This window comes from Urocampus carinirostris, chromosome 2 (assembly GCF_059441175.1).
Source record: "Urocampus carinirostris isolate Australia breed hairy pipefish chromosome 2, RoL_Ucar_1.0, whole genome shotgun sequence".
Lineage (NCBI taxonomy): Eukaryota > Metazoa > Chordata > Actinopteri > Syngnathiformes > Syngnathidae > Urocampus > Urocampus carinirostris.
This window is the reverse complement of record NC_142350.1, coordinates 48481709-48500751: the sequence shown is the minus strand read 5'-3', so window position 1 is coordinate 48500751 and position 19043 is coordinate 48481709. Positions and strand designations below refer to the sequence as shown.

The following is a 19043-nucleotide window of genomic DNA, read 5'->3' as shown; positions in this document are numbered from 1 at the left end:
ACTATTTTTTAAAGCTTTTACCATGAGTATCGTAGGTTCAAAAGGCATTAGCTAATTATAAGTTTCAATCTCTCACTATTTTCCAGACAAATTTAATAGCAAGGATGTAAAAACCACACAGACTTGTTTATGTGAATATTATATTCATAATGTTACATTTTTCATGATACAAAAACGAGAGATGTACACGAGTGTGAAAGTCCATAAAAACTGGTCTTCTGCTGAGTTCGAAGAAAAGAAACATCACAAGACGCCCCAAACTTCCTCAAAAGCCGAACACATCTTGGCGCAGGTGAGTGCGGCCGACAGCGGGTAATTACTGATGGAAACTGTCTTTTCTGTGTAGTCCACGTTCACCTGCAAAAAACTTTATTGAGTAAAAAAAAAAAAAACCTGGACAGCGACTAAAAAAGGTGAGTTACTCATTTGATCTCAGGAGCAACACGGTAGAAAAAACAGTTTGGCGGGGGCCGGACTTAAACGAAAGCCATAAAAAAATGTGCCTTAGCTTTAGTGTTGGAGATATTTTGTATGCTAACGATAAGAGAACGATTGAGGCTTTTTCCTCTATTTTTTTCCTTTACCAAGATTTCATCTCTTCAAAGTTATCAACTGTGCATTTTTAAAAAGCAGACAATTGAAATAATTCCACTTCTGTTAAGGGGACAGTGTATAATTCGGTGCCTCCTAGTATGTTTAGCCTCACCCGAACGAAGCTGGCATGTTTGTCAGCCATCTTGCTACTTTGGGAACTTAAAAAGATGTCTTTTTTTCCCTTTGCTTTTTCTTTTTTCCTCCTCTATTCCTTTTCTTTTTTGATTTTCTTTTTGTAGTTTTTCCTTTTTCTTATTTTGAAAATTATGAAAATGAGAAAATAAAGCAATTTGGTCACTAAGAATCCATATTTTGAAATCTGTTATTGCTTATACAACACCATGCAGTGGCTTTTATCGGTTAAAATTACAAACTGTCCCTTTAATTCAACTCTGGGAGAATCATGCAAACTGGTAAGTGACAAAAAAAAACACACAAACACCTAAGTGCAAATATTTAAAAAAAACTGACTGATTAATGTTGTTAAGCTTTTTATTTCCATGAGTTTTTTATGTATATAACATAGCTGTCAACTTATACGATTTTTAAGCTCCTTTTTTACATTTCAAATTGGGTACGCCATTTAAACATTTTTGTACAGAAAAATCACATTTTTGTTGTTAGACCAAACTTATCTTGCTCTTTAAGGCTCTAATCCGGATCGTCTCGGACATTGGCCGCAGACGACAGATATTCTGCATAGTCTATCTTGGTGTGAGTAAATAGGTGCTGTGTTTGTTTTTAAGGTTTATTACTGCTAAATAAGGGAATTGCAATCATTATTACGAAAAGCAATTGGCCGAGGTTGGCGGGTATGAAACATCAAATGTTCTCTGGTTGATAAATGGTAGCCAGCAAAAACAGTGGACAGTTTGCCTTAGAAGTGGTGCCTGACTTTGGCGACAAATTGAAACCTGCAGGTCATTGTTACTCTTTTTTGCTCTGCACTTCTCAGCGTTGTCTCACAGGCCGGATTAAATCTGTTTGCAGGCCTTTTTCGGCCTGCGTGTCATATTTTTACAAGCCAGGACTAAAGTAAGCAACTCACCGCTCCGTGCGCAAAAGCGCCGATCACCACGGCGGCCGGCCCTTCGGGGACCACCGTGCGAGGACACACGGCCTCTCCGGCGGAAAAAGATGTGGAGATGCGGGGACAGCCGGGGGGCAGGTGGTCCGACACAGGATTTTTGATCATTCTCATGAGCTTCTGAGGACCGTCGGACGCTCGCACACTCAGCTTGTGTAGCAGCTGAACTAAAAGGTAGAAAAAAAAAAGGTAGAGATAATTTTCTGATGTCGTAAATATGGGGAAAAACATTTGCATGAGAAACCTGCTATTCATTGTGATTAAATATGTTCCTTTATTATCAAGCAAATACATGAAAATACCTTATTGATGTCTTTTTTCTTGTTTAAGCCGATTTTTTTTTAAAATGACTATACAAACAGCAGACCCCTGGGGATACAGCATCCCCTGCCCTCCCTACCTTACAACATATTTACTTTGCAATATGGAATTAGGTATTTTTCTACATTGACAGCATTTTTTCCACTATACGACAAATTATTTGGCGTGCTCGTGCGTGTGGCAAGTTACATCTCTAAAACGCCTGTTTGCTTATTGTCAGTGTCATATAAAATGCTTGTCCACTATTGGTTCGCGTTATGGGATCATGGAAATGCTGATATGCTATTGGCTAAACAACCTCCCACAAAGCCTTTTTCTTTATCCAGATCACAATCTGGTGAGCTTCATCAGAACAATACTGTAATTTTTTTGTACTATATTAATCCACTATGGGTCCCAAGCCTTGCTGTGATGCTAAAGAGAGAAGCAAAATAGGATGACTATGGAAACGAGGCTTGTGATTAACTAGATACAAAGAAGGCCTTTCAATAACTACCCTACCTAAGTTGCATGGCCATAAGTGATCGACAAACAGGACTGTTATTATTAATAAGAAGGCAATTGAAGCAAGGAAGTCTTCTAAGGGCATGACAATCCTTCCAAGTAAAAGGTTCAAAATCAATTTCCATATTAATTTGGTTCAGTCTCCTCCCTCTTGCATCCACCCGCTACTCCACTCCCCCAGCTCAAGTCAACTCACACCATAGGTAAATACAAATAGATTTTACCTTTACGTGTATTTTTTTAAGTTATTAAATCTTATACAAGTATATTACACATAACTGCTACTAACTATGTAGTAGTTTGTTATTTTCATATTTTTATCCGGGCTTCAGAGCTAATTCGTATGCCTTTTTATTCCCGGTCTTAAGTCAACTTAGGGGGCGGTAGTAGCTCAGGAGGTAGAGCGCTCGTCTTGGGATCAAGGGATCCCAGTTCGAATCCCAGCTCGTCCGTGTTACATGTCGAAGTGTCCTTGGGTAAGACACTGAACCCCTAATACCCCCAATAAGCAGGTTAGCGCCTTACATGGCCGCAAGGCCGCTATTGGGAAATGTAGAGCACATTGTAAAGCGCTTTGAGAAGTCATTGACTTAAAAAGCGCTATATAAAATGCAGATTATTTCATTTCAACTTCAGTTTGCAATTCGCCACCTCAGAAAGAACCAATCCTGTATCCTGGGGGTCTACCGTAAAGTGAATTGACTCCTTTTCTGAGAGAGCGGAAGCAGTGGTGTACGGAAGCGAATTCCAAGTTTTATGTCATATTAAGGGAAGCATGGCGGCGCAGTGGTTAGCGCGTGTGCGGCACAGTTCTGAGGTCATGAGATCAAACCTCCTGTGTGGAGTTTGCATGTTCTCATCGTGCTTGCGTGGGTTTTCTCCGGGCATTCCGGTTTCCTCCCACATTCCAAAAACATGCATGTCAGGTTAATTGGCCGGTCCGAATTGTCCTTAAGTAGGAATGAGCGGCGGAATTGTCAGTCCCTGTGTGCCCTGCAATTAGCTGGCAATCAGTTCAGAGTGTCCCCTACCCACTGCCCATAGATTGGTGGGATGGGCTCCAGCACCCCGCAACCCTACTGAGGATAAGCGGTGCAGATAATGTATGTCATAATACTGTAATTGGGAACATTTTCAATCAACAAATAATACCCACTTACCCATAAGGCCACTGAAGCGAGGAAAGGTTCTCGGTATTCGGGTCTGAGGGTTAATCTCTATTAGGCCGTTCTTCTCAGTGTGGATGTAAACTTGCAGCAGGCCTGCTCGGTTAAGTGGACTATCCATCAACATTAGAAGACACTAAAACAGTAAACAAAAAGCATTATTTATAAGCACGAGTGATGAAGCATCATATTTAATTACCTGATGTGTAATATCCGGCCTTATATCGCCTGGATTTCGGCCATTTTTAATGATCATGTTTTTGTGTTGGTCGCAGTTCAACAACTCAAAGGTTTTTCCCACCTGAAAGATTTGTAAAAGTGGTATGATTAAAAGAAAATTGCAGTGCGGTTGTTAATGCTGTATTTTTTAAGAGAGAGAAAATGACAACACAGTAAAATCGTAGAAGTTCTACCTTGACGGTCTCCAGAGAAGCGCCTTCGAGAATAACAACAAGTCGCCTCTCTGTCATGCGATCGTGCAAGCTGCGGAGATGTTTTGCAGGTTTTGGTTCATATTCGTCCAAATGTTCCAAACCACGCTTTTTCCCGTTGGCAGCCGCCATCTTCCCTTGTCATGTGTTCAACTGTCGCACATTGAATACGTCACTACAAAGTACGCGTAACCCATTGGGATGATACATTTTTATGATTTTTTTTTAACTCTGTGTACTCATTGCTTACACCATAATGACACATCTTTCGTTTTTATTACCTTAAAAAACTTATTTCCCTTTTTGACGCAAAAAAATTAGGAATTTAGGAGGAAGCAGCAAAGAGTGAACTTAACACTACGTCATTCCCATGCGCCGAAAGTTGTTATACAACGTGGAGTAGAAAAATTCACGCGTGAGGTTTTCTTTTAACTTTTTGAAATCAAAACTCGGGATAACGTAAGTAAAATACTTTTTGTTAAATTTACGACAAACTATTTCGTTTGTGTTCATATATTCAGGGAGAATTAAATTGCATTGGCTTCCATTACCAGTCACGTTCTTCTGCAACTAGCCTAAATGTCGATAGCATGATAAAAGTGCACAAGTTTTCTCGTCTATTGTAGTCATTTTTAACGTGAATTTAATAAATTACATATGTAACCATTATAGATAAGCATTTAAATGTGCTATCTGACTTATTTGTGTTTGGTTCGTTTCCCATTGACTAATATGTCTATTGTATTTGTTTCAACCCTAATTGTCAAACGTATTACATTTTAAATCGTATTTATAAACCACAATTTCAATTCGAACCATTACGTAGCTTACACTTTAACGCAATGATTGCGTTCTTAAATAAAATTGGATCTCACATTTACAATTAGGGGCAGCACGGCGGCGCAGTGGTTAGCGCATGTGCGGCACAGTTCATGTCCTGGGAACCTCCTGCGTGGGTTCAAATCCAGCTCCAGACTTCCTGTGCGGAGTTTGTATGTTCTCCCCGTGCTTGCGTGGGTTTCCTCCCACGTTCCAAAAACATGCATTTCAGGTGAATTGGCCGATCCAAATTGTCCCTAGGTATGAATGAGCGAGTGAGTTGTCTTTCCCCTTGTGCCCTGCGATTGGCTGGCAACCAGTTCAGGGTGTCCCCTGCCCACTGCCCGATGATTGCTCGGACGGGCTCCAGCACCCCCGCGACCCTACTGAGGATAAGCGGTGTAGCTAATGAGATGAGATTTACAATTAGCAGGGGTTACCAACGTGGTGCCCACGGGGCATCAGGTAGCCCCATAAGAACACCCGAATGGCTCGCTAGTGATTATGGGTCATTGCGTTTTTCTAAGAAATTTAATATCTAATCTAATGAGAAATCATTGACATTGGTGTATTTATACAAACTCATTTTTTTAAACCTGTCCATGTAATGTAAATTATTCACTGTCCTTATACATACTTTTAGTTGAAAATCTTTAGTCCTATTTATAATAATTAAAACTAGGTAAAAATATACTTGCGTTGTAACAACATAGTAAAAGCATAATAAACTAGTAATTCTTCGTGCTAACCAGTAACAAAAATGCAGCTGTCAACCTCTAAAATTTTGACACAGCTCCTAATTATTAGTAATTTTTTACTATGTTTACTACTTATTACAAGTGTTTAATATTAAATGTAGGGCAACACGGCGGCGCAGTGGTTAGTGCGTGTGCGGCACAGTTCTGAGGTCATGAGATCGAACCTCCTGTGTGAATTTGCATGTTCTCCCCGTGCTTGCCTGGGTTTCCACCGGGCACTCCGGTTTCCTCCCACATTCCAAAAACATGCATGTCAGGTTAATTAGCCGGTCCAAAATGCCCCTAGGTGTGGATGAGCGAGCAAAATGTCTGTCCCTGTGTGCCCTGTGACTGGCTGGCAACTGGTTCAGGGTGTCCCCTGCCCGCTGCTCGAAGACAGCTGGGATGGGCTCCAGCACCCCCGCAACCCTACTGAGGATAAGCGGTGCAGATAATGAATGAATGAATATTAAATGTAGTTATGGTTAATGTTGTACAATTGTTTGTATTTCCCTAATCTTGTATTGCTTGTTTGGCTCATCAGAAGTGATAGCGTTAAGTTCGCAACACTAATAGTAAATACAAATTTTAGATTAATTGTCAAGACGATTGCACATTCCGAGATTGTTGTTATTTTTGCTCAGGTGCTGAGCATTCTGCATGGTTTAATCTTTTCAAGGTGTCCTTGTAACACGGAATCATGGGGCGAAAGTTGGATCCCACCAACAAGGTGAAGCGAGGGCCAGGGAAGAAAGCCAGAAAACAGCAAGGGGCGGAAACGGAGTTAGTCAAGTTCATAAAAGATGGTGAATATTTGCTTTTTTTTATGGTCATTATACTAATGCAGTGAACCCCCTGGATACAACATGAATTCATTCTGAGGTGGGGATTTCAAATTGAAATTTCTGTATGGTGGGGGATAGAAATGTATGATAATTAGCTTACGCCTTCTGTACCCTCTTTAACTAGGCTTGGGCAAAATGACCAAAATTGTTATCACAATAAAATATGTTTTGCTCCTGAGTGAAATTTGACAAAACCAGGTGCTGTTTTAACCAATCTTTAATGTCAGAACAATGACGCGTTGTGACAAAGTACTACACAGCATTTCACGAATAATTATAACTGCGCTCATCCTCTTGCTTCTCCCTTTAGCATGATCTCAAGTCTTGGGATCCGTAGCTAAACAAATGGAAGTTATTTACATGCAATCCTGAATGAGCAAACAGTAAGAAAAGAAGCATCGTGAGAGATAGATTGGATATTGGTGCATCTTTATTTTCATGATGCCATGGCGCAAACTAATAGCAGACAAGCTTTTTATATTACATCGACCAATAGCAAACGGGAATTTTACAGGCATAACCCCTCATACGCACGAACTGAGTAAAGTTTCAATTTTATACGTTTTTTTGGCACATGAAATAATTTGTTGATGTTGAATAGTAGGACAAATGCTGTAAAAAGAAGCCGAAAATATTTTATTCCACGCTGTTGAGTGAAACCATTGTAAGGTGGTGACGCTGTACCGGGGGAGCTACTGTAAAAATTCAATGATGATGGATTCACGAGTTGCACTGTTTTTCACTTGCATTTGAATGTCTTTTTTTTTTTTATTCCTGTAGATGAATCTGAGTCCAAACGTTTGTCAAGAAGAGCCAGGAAAAGGTAAAAGATATTGGGATGACTTAAAATAATTTTTCTGTAACTGATCACCTATATCTTACCTATTAATATTGCGATATAATTTAACAGGAATGCCAAAAGAGTCAGCGAAAAGTTAACCAAGGCAAAACCTGCTGTTAAAGAGCAGGCTAAGGAGGGTATGATTTTTCATATTAATCGTGTTTTTCTGTTTTTTTGTCTGTTTTAATGCCTTCACTTTGTCGTTGAAGGCTTCACCGACGAGAACAGTAAATGGCTGAAGCCGGCCAAAAGGAAGCGCGAAGTAGACAGCGAGGACGACAGCGAGAACGAAAGCGAGGATGACAGCGAGGAGCACTGGGAGGACGAAAGCGATCTCGATGAATCCAAGGCAGAAGTTGAAGCGCCGCAGCTGAAAAAGGAAGGGAAAAAACAAACAAAGCTGAACACACAACTTGGAATAAAAGAACTGGAGGACGAGGATGACGATGATGAGGACGATAATGAAATGGTCGATGACTATGGTGCACCCGACGAAGAGGAAAGTGACGAGGAGGTACGTGAAATGGAAAGTGTTTAAATATGGTAGACTCCCGGGTTACGGCATTCCTGGTTTACGTCATTTTTTATGTTACGGTGTGGAATAAGATGTTTTTTTGGCCCTTCGTGACAGCATTTTCCCTTCTTTTTCGATGTTTTTACATATAGTTATGCGTGGTACATGCCTCTCGTGTCTCCAAAATGAATTGCTGCTCAACATCATATAAGATAGTGGTCTGCTGTTGGTTTGTGTCACAGCATCATGAAGATGTGTATTTGCTACCGGATGAACTACTTCCCACAATGCCTTCATTTCCATTCAGTTCAGAACTGTGTGTGCCTTGTAAATACATACAATCCAATTTTTTTTTCTTTTGCACTGCATTTATAAGTTATGAGTCCCAAGACTTGCATTGATGTTAAATGTAGAAGCTAAACATGATAACCATGAACACAAAGCTTGTGATTATTAAGAAATTTGACATAGCCATTTTACTTCTGCTCAGTTAAATTTAAACAACGATTAGGGTAATTACTGGGAATAAGGAGGCAATTAAAGCAACAATCTTCTAAGTAAATGACAATCCTCAGAAGTAGAAGTTTTAACCTAAAGCCACTTTCTCCCTCCGCCTAAGAGGTATGATTGTGCCTATAAAAAAAAACTCGGACCCAAACCGGCCCGTGGGTATAAAAGCCAGAACGGCCCAGACCGATAGATTTGATTTTAGGGACAACGTCGAAGTAAACCCAAAGCTGCACTTTAGCACTGCGCGTACGTCAGCGCTGAAGTTCGCGCGGCGCCGAAGTGCACACTTCCTGGGTTTCTACTATATCTAAAAAGAACCCATGGGGAAAATGCACCACAGGCACTAATCCCACTCACTTCATATTTTAGCTTCTTCCTATTGAGCGTGCAGCTAAGAAGCAAAAGAGCATGGAGCAATCTTTGGGTCTTGAAAGTGATGATGACGATGAGGACGACTACGAGGATGCAGAAGACGAGGAGGCTGACCAAGACGAAGCTGGCGATAAGAAAACGGATGCAGAGGAGGAAGAAACGGTTCAGACTAATATAGATGACTTGGATCAATTCAGACTTCCTGCAGTGGAGGAGAGAGAGAAGGAAGGTGAGTGGATATCTCAAGCATGCATACTCAATTCGCGTTGTTGCCCTTTTAAGAATGCAAAGTTTCCGGTTTCGCCAACAAACAGGAGTCCTGCCCATCGACCTGAAGATTATCTACCAAAGACTGAAGGACAACATCGACGTCCTTTGTAATTTCAATGAGAAGAGAGAGCCGGGAAAAAACAGAGCAGAGTACATCTCGCTGCTGAAAAATGATCTTTGCACTTACTACAGCTACAACGAATTCCTCATGGAGAAGATGATGGAGCTCTTTCCCCTTTCTGAGGTGTGTCTAGATTATAGGGCCCTCTGGTGGCCATTTCAACAGATACAGATTCTTTGCATTTCTATGAGTTTATTGGTAAAGTTTAACTTGGTCACGGAAAAGTATAGACTAAAAAAATTGACCAAATTATTACATCACCTTGATTTTAACACAGATGTTTTTCTCATCAATAGCTGGTGGATTTCCTTGAGGCAAATGAAGTCCAAAGACCTGTCACCATTCGTACCAACACATTGAAAACACGAAGGAGGGACCTTGCTCAGGTAAAGTAACTTTTTATTACCAGAATGATAAGATGTAAAAAATGGAATACCTAGATTGATTTTGATGACCTGTTTTATGTGTCATATCCAATTTAGTATGGAATAGAATAGTTGTATTTATTGTCATTGATAACTACATAATGTACCTTGTTTACGAAATTTGGCATAGCACTGCTAGGTAAACATGTAATACAAATAACCATGAAACAAAAAATAATATTGCTTAAATTTGACATAGTTTTAATTGAGCAAACAAAGGGCATGTTGACTGATTTTGTATTTATATTTTCATCCTTTAGGCCCTAATCAACAGAGGAGTAAACTTGGATCCTCTAGGAAAGTGGTCCAAAGTGGGCCTGGTCATTTACGACTCCTCCGTTCCTATCGGTAAGCTCACTCCCTGACAACTTTCGTTTCACCTTCAGACTAAAATCAGATGTTTACATATGAAGTAGACACCGGGATACTACATGAATCCATTCGGAGGTAGGAATAAACATGTGAAATTGCCGTATAGCCGTGGGATAGAAACTTATGGTAATTAGCTGTAGTAGGCCTAATACTATTAATGGGAAAATATGCATATTTATGATTTACTAACATAAAGGAAAATTAAAGGTTTATTTGCTTTTGGTGTGATGTGACTTAACCTGGCACAGGGGAGTTAATGGGTGGATGCAGGGATGAGAAATTGAAATTAAAAATGTATTTAAACTTCTCCATTCAACGATTGTAAGGCCGTGAGAAGATGTTCTTGCTTTATATGCCACCTTATTTTAGTGATTCGTGTGCCTTCTTTGTATTACTAGATAATTGCAAGCTTTGTCTCAGCGGTTATCATGTATTTGCTTCCTTTTTATTTAGCATCACTGCAAGCTTTGAGACCCATAGCAAATAAACACATTACAAATACTACTGGGAGTTCAGACAATAGCATCTCTGCATTTGTTTTGATATTGTGAAGCAAACCAATAACAGACTAGCATATTAGATTTCATTGAAAAATAGCAGACAGGCTTCGGAGAGACATATCACGTTATACATATAAACTGTGCACATTTTGAATTTGATAAATTTTGGTAAAAAGAAAATAATTTGAAGATGATGTCATATAGTGGGAAAATACCTTAGAAAAGACCCCAAAACATTAGTCAACATCATAAGGTGAAAAATGTCGTAAGGTGGGGTCGCTATATCCCGGGCGTCTACTGTATATATGTAATGTATATCCTTCCGATTGTGTTCTGACAGGTGCCACTCCCGAGTACCTGTCTGGTCAGTATATGCTACAAGGCGCCTCCAGCCTTCTCCCAGTCATGGCGCTCTCACCGCAGGAGGGAGAGTCTGTGTTGGACATGAGCTCGGCCCCGGGAGGAAAGACTACCTATATTGGTAAACGATTTAGTTTGCGGTACTCTTGTAGCTATATAGGCATAGGATACATCAAAAGAAAGCTAAAACATCATCTATCGTTTGGGAAAAAAGTACGCATCTAGCTTTTACCATTGTGTAGTCAACAACAATTGAACATTGCTATGTTTCTTGAAGATACTCGTTTCCAAGAAAACTTCCGATTAAAGAGGTTTTTTGTGAAATGATGCATTTCAAGCAAAACTTTCACTTGGGTGCTTTATGTATGTGTGTCTGTGTGTGTGTATGTATGTATATATAGATATATTTAACATCTCTCCATAAACACAAGGGCACTTTCCTTGTTTCCGGTGACGTGATCACATGATTCGGGTCTTCAGGGCGATCGCGGACGTGTACGAAACCTCTCTGTCCCGACAATAAAGAAAGCACTTTATCATATTTTATAAAAAGAACAGAGCTTTGAGGCAGTATTATGTCTGTACTCATATATTTGCTTTCCTCGTCACACTGCGCATACACGGCAAATGGGCCGCGGACACACTGCCATACTGTGTCATGTGCTGATACAGAAACAAAACAAGGCACTAGGTCTGTTGACAAAGATCTAATCAAAGCCACTCCTGCCATCTAGTGGTGACTTATCATACTGAAAACATTCCCAGAGGCCTGATACTCACCGTAGGGCTGCGCCAAAGCCTTTAAAATAGTTTAAAAACAAAGATTTTTTTTTTTTAATGTTTTGGCACTCGGGGACAGGGCTTCTAAAAATGTATGTATACGTTATGACCCTGAATGGTAAATGGTCTGCATTCATATAGCGCTTTTCAAGTCAATCAAGACCTCCCAAAGCACTTTACAATGTGCTTCACACACACTCACACACCATTAGGGGGTCGAATGACATAACAAAGTCGTTCATTGCAGCCCTAATTTCCAGTGACTTTTATTTTCTCCAGAGTTACCACTACTTAGAAAATTGTGGTTTTAATACTTTCTCCCTGCCACAGCTCAGCTGATGAGAAACACGGGGGTCATTGTGGCTAATGACGCCAACGCGGACCGGCTGAAAAGTGTGGTGGGCAACATCCACCGTCTCGGCGTCACCAACACTCTGGTGTGCAATTACGATGGCAGGCAGTTCCCAAAGGTGACGCCATAATAGTTTTCGAGAAACACAAACTGTGTTAAATATACATACATACAATGGTGTGCTAAGATTTGTTGAAATCCAGGTCATGGGTGGCTTCGACAGAGTGTTGCTAGATGCTCCGTGCACGGGTACCGGGGTCATTGCTAAGGACCCTGCTGTGAAGACCAGTAAGGTGAGTAATGAAGTCCTGAGATGCTTTTGTAGTTATTGGTAATTAGCTGTTATTTTTTGTTCAAAGCCCTAGTATGTATAACATAGTTACCCGTTGTTGTGTAAAAATACCCCATTCATTAGAATCCGGAGTCGGCAACCAAATATGTTGAAAGAGCCATATTGGACCGCAAAAACGAATTTAGGTCAGCAAAAAATTAAAAGCCTCATATAAGCCTTATAATTAATGCAACACATGCTCTATGTATCTACAGTATATTTGCTATATTAACTTGCTGTCAATGGGGCTGAGATGGATGCAACACATCCTGTGGCGAATAATGCACCATGTGACTACTCTGTTGTAGGATTTCGCCTCAAGTTTAACCTTCATTACAATATTAATGAACAACAGTATGTTTTATTGCTTTGATAAAATTGAAGAAATAAAATAAAGAAATCCAATATTTGACATAATTTTTATTACGAAGATTTGATAAAACAACAACAAAATGGAACATGCCCCTTATTTAATATTATTTTTTTTATTAAAGCTTTCTTTTTCTTCAGTGTCACTTGCCTTCCACAGCTTATCATGCTAATGACCGTCACAGGGTTCCGTGATTCAGACTTCTTGAGCTTTGTCACATTTTATCTTTTGCTAGTTTTTTTTAGTAGCTGCGAAGCTTTACACCAGTTCTGACCAACTCCGGCTTTTGGCTCTTTTTAGCCGCTCTGGGTGTATCCAGCTCGCTCAGTCTTTCATGTCAGTCACTTGTTGAAATTCATCCTTGCTCACACGAGAAAATATGGAAGTAGCCTACCGACTTTTTCCAAGCTGTATTGTGACTTGTGTCTTCTTTAAATGCACTCTTCAGGCCCACTAACTTTAATTTGAAGGCAGTCTTGCATTCCAAACTTACAAGGTGTGTTTCCCCTGAAAGAATGAAGTGGACATCAAGCGTTCCTCCCACTTGCAGAAAGAATTGATTCTGTCGGCCATCGACTCTGTTAACGCGAACTCTACAACGGGAGGCTATCTGGTCTACTGCACGTGCTCCATCATGGTTTGTGGTCTTTCCACGGACTTTTGAGAATATAGGTCTGGTTAGCGTGACAAAAAATGTGTGCTTCTAGATGGAGGAAAACGAATGGGTGGTAGACTACGCTTTAAAGAAAAGGAATGTCAAATTGGTCCCCACAGGACTGGATTTTGGCACAGAGGGCTTCACCAGGTAACAAGAGTTTTTATGTTTATTTAATGGTTATGCATTTTTCTTTTAAGCAAGGCTGTAGATACTTTTTATCAAACATGTAAAATAAATCAAGTAATACATATGAATTATCTACATATTGCAATGTTTTTGACTCTTGATAGACACTCTACAAGGCAATCAGTCTAGAACGTTACCGAATGTGGGTATGGTTGAACCCGGTAACGTAAAAAATTTATACCACCTCCTTCTCTTGAATGCATCCTGGTTATTCAGAAATGCAGAAGAAATCTGACCTGAGATTACCATTTAGTAAATGTTCATTTAGTATTTAAACAATGTTGACATTGACGTGTAAGAATTGTTTTTGCCTCTAAAAACAGTTACCCTTTTTTTCTTGAACTGTAAAAAGTTCACACATTTTGAAAAATATATGGGTATTAAAAGTATTGTATTGAACTGTAAATTGGGAACGGTAGACCACAAATGCCCCCTTATCATTGTTTTGACAACATTAAGTTAATCAATCTAAATAGATTGCATAGACAATAACACTTATTGTTAGACTGCATTACTCCAATAGTGGGGGGAGGGGGGGGGGAGTTTTTAAGGGTTATTGTTCTATTTTCTTTATTAATTATCCATTATCCGTTATCGGTCAGTTCATAATACGCTACAAAGCCAAGGAGCCGGGACTCTTACTCTCAGCCAAAAGGCCAAGCTAAGGTCCTAGTCTTAAAGCCTTGTTGCGATCATTGCGAATGCACCGTTCCCAGAGGTACTGCAATACCGGGCCGATGCGTGGAGTGGACAGAGCAAGCTCTTATTCCATCTCCGGATTGCAAAAATGAGTGTAATTGCACCGTTGTAGGTACTACAACCCCTAACGAACACATGTCGTTATAGTTAGAATCTCATTCATGCTGAAAATACACAGCACCACAGTCAGCTCAAAAACTATAGAAGTGATCCCTAAGTCAAAAACTATAGAAATGATCCCTAAGAGTATAGTCTTGGCCGTAAGGACATGCGAGGCCTTCTCTGTTGCCTCAAAAATATCTATATTATGTGATGTTACTTATATTTTGTCCATCTATACTTATTAATGAATGGTGCTGTTTTTTTTTTTTTCGTTTTTTTTTTTCCTTTGCCTAAATAAATAAAACAAATTATATTATAGAAGACAGTAATTCCAAATTGTTTGTCAGCTTCCTTTCATTGCTTCTCCTCTGCATGCGCCGCTCGAAGACCTGTGCTTTCATATACAATCATTTAACCAATCACATTTTAGGATTACGTGTTGCTAGGCTCAGGAATCTGCCCAGAGGCCTGCAATATTTTTTGCGAAGGCCACTAAATCTCTGTTGGCTCAGCCAATCAAATTTCAAATTGGTTCAATTTGGATTTTGGAAGGCCGAGAACGTTACCGCTTTCAAAAACATAGGGTCTGCTAATTCACTAAAACGATCGAGCCAACTGCCCGCCGTTTTTATTGGTGCGGTTTTTATGTGTCGCAGCTGTAGCAGCAATAAAGGTTTTAATAGCTTTAAAATGGTTATTCAGATTAGTATTGACTTTAAATAAAGGGAAAATAAAGCCGAAAAATATGAAGAAAGGGGGAGGGGGGTGACAAAAAGTCAGGTTTTGGAGGGGGTCCCCTTAATCAGTATATTACCAATAATAATGTAACATTTTGCAAAAAATGACTATAATTTTGAAAAAAAAATCTATTTTACTAAATTCTAGTAGCATTTTTTTTACTCTAGCACAATATGTCGCTGTTAACTGTATAATTAGATAGATAGATAGATACTTTGTTCATCCCCGAAGGGAAATTCACATTTCCAGCAGCATCCCTGAGCTGAGAACAATCGAGAACAATCGAAAATAACACGGGAGCTGCTGGAGTGGCTGCCATTCGTGACGGCGCCGGAAGAAAAGATTCAATTTGAATCATGTACAAACAAACAAACAAACAAAATATTCATGTTTCAATAAGTGGAGTGTTAATAAAATGGGGGGAAAATAATTTCTGATACTGATATAACCAGGTAAAACTAATTTTAAGTTACCTGTCCAAATGAATGTTGTGCCATCTCACCTTTCCCACTCTCTCATCTCACCTTTCCCACTCTCTCTCCTCTCACCTTTCCCACTCTCTCTCCTGCTGCTCGCTCCTGAAACTAATACTTACCTCTTTGTGTATTGTGCAGTCCCTTCTCAAGTTTCTAGACTACCATCCCCTGATCTAAAACCTACATGAGGGCAAGGAAAAACTCAAAAACATCAATAGTTGACTAACAAAATTATGGACCGTTGTGTCGTAAACTATTTTTCTTTTTCTCTGACTTTATCGATCTCGTCCATTAAAGCTACTCGCCGGTTCAGTTGGTTATAGCATCTCCCCATAACCCCCAACCCACCTTTCCACGGCAAACCATGCATTACTGAAAAATAGAATTACATAAAAACAAATGAACAGCATCCAAACTGATCAGCAATATTAACTCAAGAACACGATGTTTGAAAAAAAAAACCTTTAAGCTACAAAACAATATAAGTTTATGAGTCCTGATTTTTTTAACTCAAAGATGATGTCTGAATGTTCTCATTGCAATGGCTGCTATAAACGTCAAAGGTCCTTTTTTATATTAAATGCCATCGATGGCTGTGGTCTTGAGTTTATTGGGTTTTTTTTTTTTTAGAAAGGCGGTAAAAGAGCAAATACTGAATGGAATTTAATGTATTGTCATTGCACAAATATTGCAGAGTATTACATTGTGTGGCTGCAATTTGTATTCATCATACTGTCGCACTCTCATTTTGATGCCCACAAACGCATCTGACGTTTTGCATTCTCTCAGGTTTAGGGAGCGTCGGTTCCATCCCACCCTACGGCTCACCAAACGTTTTTATCCCCACTCCCACAACATGGATGGCTTTTTTGTGGCCAAGTTTAAAAAATTCTCCAATGTGATTCCGAATGCGCCAACAAAGAATGGTAAATGCTCCTCACCAAAATAAATGCCAGCTTTCGTGATACAAAATAGTGGACGAATGATCAATTTTTTTTTTCATAATACAGAAGAAGACACAGGTGCTTCTGAGGCGACAGAGGTCAATGAGTCTAAAGAAAAAGTGGATGAAACCGACAAGACAAAGAAGGACTTCCCTGGCAAAACTGGCACGCCGCAGCAGCAGGTCAAGACAAACGGTATCCCAGCCAAAAAAGGGCTGAAATTCCAGAATAAAGGCAAAAAGAACTCGCCTAGTGGACCAAAAAAAGCAAAGATTGCTAAGATGGATGGAGAGTTTGAAGTTGGCTCTAAGGTCAATAAGCCTGCCACACCTGATAAAAAAGCAGCGAAAACAAAAGCTGGGCAGAAGATTGGGAGCAGATTTGAAAAGAAGCAGGCTAACACAAGAAAAACACCCATGAAAGCGAAGAATAGAATGGGAAAGAAGAATAAGTTCAACAAAAAGTTTAAACATAAACGAGCAACATTATAAGCATTATAATGAGATGGTCAGGTAAAAAAAATGTGGGTGGGGTTGTCAAATCTTTTCACAAACAATTTGAAAATGCAGAGGTGTTTTGTGTTAGATCTTCTTTTGTATAATTAAATACAATTCGTATTGTTGACTGAAATATGTGATGTCACAATAAATTTTTTAACTGTCCTTAAATCCTTCCACTGTGTTTTTTCTTATTTCTGCAGGAGCTTGCATTTAAGTTCTCATCCAAATTGCCATAAAAATGTTCTTTAATTTTGTATGTTTTTTTCTTTTTCTATTACAGCGCTCATTTACTAAGTTCTGGCCCATGCAAAATTAAGGTTGCATTTCCTAGTGTTAAATTGTAACGGAACAAACTTCCTGCAACTGAAAATGTTAGCTACAATTTTACCCAACACCTATATGTGGAGTTTTTTTTAAAAACGAATATCTATCTACCTAGCTACCCTGGTCATATCCCTCGAGAGGGGTGACTGGCAGCAAGACAAACACATACAAAAACAGAAAAAAATGGGAAAAAGTAGCAAAAAACACGCAATTTTTTTTTGAACCATGGCCAACCTAAATGCCCAAACACCCAAACAAGTTAAGCACCTCGGCACCCAAGTTGGTCATGCTTTCGTCCCTCCAGATGAAACAGGACACAAGAAAGTGGCCATGTCCCTCAAAAAAAAATCCTGTGGTGTGGGGCCCTCCCTAAGACACAGCAAGACAAAGAAAGGGGGGCGGGAGACCGAAAGGTCTCGCGAACCCTAGTTATAGGTTCACTAAATGTGAGAGGATGTGGAAGTAAAGCGACTGAGTGGAAGAAACAGATCGGACGGATGATGACTAAAAGGAAGGTTGATGTGTCAGCCTTGAGTGAAACAAAAACAAATATATTAGTGATTTATTCAAGATTTTACAAAAGCATGTCTTGATAACTGCATATGGTGATTCACAGTCACTTATGTAAATCGCAGAAATATTTGTGGCTCTGCAAAATACATGATTCAGTCTTTTTTTTTTTTTAGAACTGGAGGAATTGTCGAATAGGCTTTTGAAAGTCCGTAAAAATACTTCAAATTTGGCTATGAAAAAGTCGCACAAACCCTGCTAACAGAGGGTCATCAACAGAGCCCAGGAAACCATCGGCTGCTCTCTACCCAGTCTAGAGATTTAGTCAGACATTCACGGATCCCTTAACCGCCAGGGTTGTGCACCACTTCCTGTGGTGTGTTGTGGACATGTACGGCCTGGCCGCACCATCCCTCTCTGGTCAGTTTTTTTGGATAGGGGTTTGTTCCTCCACATGAAACATATAGTAGTGTTTTTTCATGGTTACCATTAGCTGAAGAAGCCGCCTGATCTGACTCAGATACAGCTCCTTCATCATCAGTTTTTCACTCTTTGAAAATACTGTATGCTTGGTGATAAATCAAATTAAAACAGTGCTGGAGGCAGGGGGAGCTTTCTGATCGGACTCCGATACAGCACTTCCATACGGTCGCTGTTGTTTTTTTTTGTTTATAGCGTCATCTCGCTCTTGAGAGAAAAATCTGACCTCAGCATTGATGGGCAGCGACGTGTGATATTTCTGATACGTGATCCTAAATTACTACAGTATACTAAACGTTCGCCAGCTTAACATTACCAGGAAAATGCCTACTTTTTCGGTTGTCCTTCTTGATGGGCGTGCAACACGTAATGCTTCATTCTTCCATAATAAGTACTCACTTCATATTTGTTCAAAAAACATGATGAAATACATATGGGGCGGAACGGCGGCTGAGTGGTTAGCGCCTCCGCGGCACAGTTCTTAGGTCATGAGATCGAACCTCCTGTGAGGAGTTTGCATGTTCTCCCCGTGCTTGTGTGGGTTTCCTCCGGGCACTCCGGTTTCCTCCCACATTTCATAAACAGGAATTTCAGGTTAATTGGCTAGTTCAAATTGTCCCTAGGTGTGAATGAGCGAGTGAATTGTCCATCTTTGTGTGCCTTGCAACTGGCTGGAAACTAGTTTAGGGTGTCCCCTCCCCACTGCCCAAAGATGGCTCGGATGGGCTTCAGCACCCCCGTGGCCCTACTGAGGATAAGCAGTGCAGATAATGTATGGATGGAAATACATATGACTGATTTGTG

At 39.9% G+C, this 19043-nt stretch overlaps 2 protein-coding genes and 1 pseudogene across 3 annotated transcripts; 1 reads left to right on the top strand and 2 right to left on the bottom strand.

Annotated features, from left to right (window-relative positions):
• Positions 1-72: 72 nt before the first annotated feature.
• emg1 (EMG1 N1-specific pseudouridine methyltransferase) lies at positions 73-4267 on the bottom strand. The gene is made up of 5 exons (XM_088326868.1): positions 4086-4267; positions 3872-3973; positions 3667-3808; positions 1643-1848; positions 73-357 (listed from the first exon to the last, which is right to left on the bottom strand). Exons 1-5 carry the CDS (start codon positions 4233-4235, stop codon positions 244-246), a joined length of 714 nt encoding a protein of 237 aa, XP_088182994.1. The 5' UTR covers positions 4236-4267; the 3' UTR covers positions 73-243.
• Positions 4268-4420: 153 nt separating this feature from the next.
• On the top strand, positions 4421-17093 carry nop2 (NOP2 nucleolar protein homolog (yeast)). 2 transcript variants are annotated; one of them, XM_088326865.1, is made up of 16 exons: positions 4421-4562; positions 6339-6465; positions 7285-7327; positions 7415-7482; positions 7555-7859; positions 8739-8970; positions 9056-9255; positions 9429-9518; positions 9818-9905; positions 10770-10910; positions 11900-12039; positions 12125-12214; positions 13137-13259; positions 13330-13427; positions 16271-16407; positions 16492-17093. In XM_088326865.1, exons 2-16 carry the CDS (start codon positions 6360-6362, stop codon positions 16914-16916), a joined length of 2286 nt encoding a protein of 761 aa, XP_088182991.1. In that variant the 5' UTR covers positions 4421-4562; positions 6339-6359; the 3' UTR covers positions 16917-17093. The 2 variants fall into 2 exon arrangements, with proteins under 2 accessions (XP_088182991.1, XP_088182993.1); XM_088326867.1 differs by having other exon boundaries at positions 4468-4562; positions 6304-6465.
• On the bottom strand, positions 14163-14376 carry LOC148372231 (U2 spliceosomal RNA; annotated as a pseudogene).
• Positions 17094-19043: the final 1950 nt, after the last annotated feature.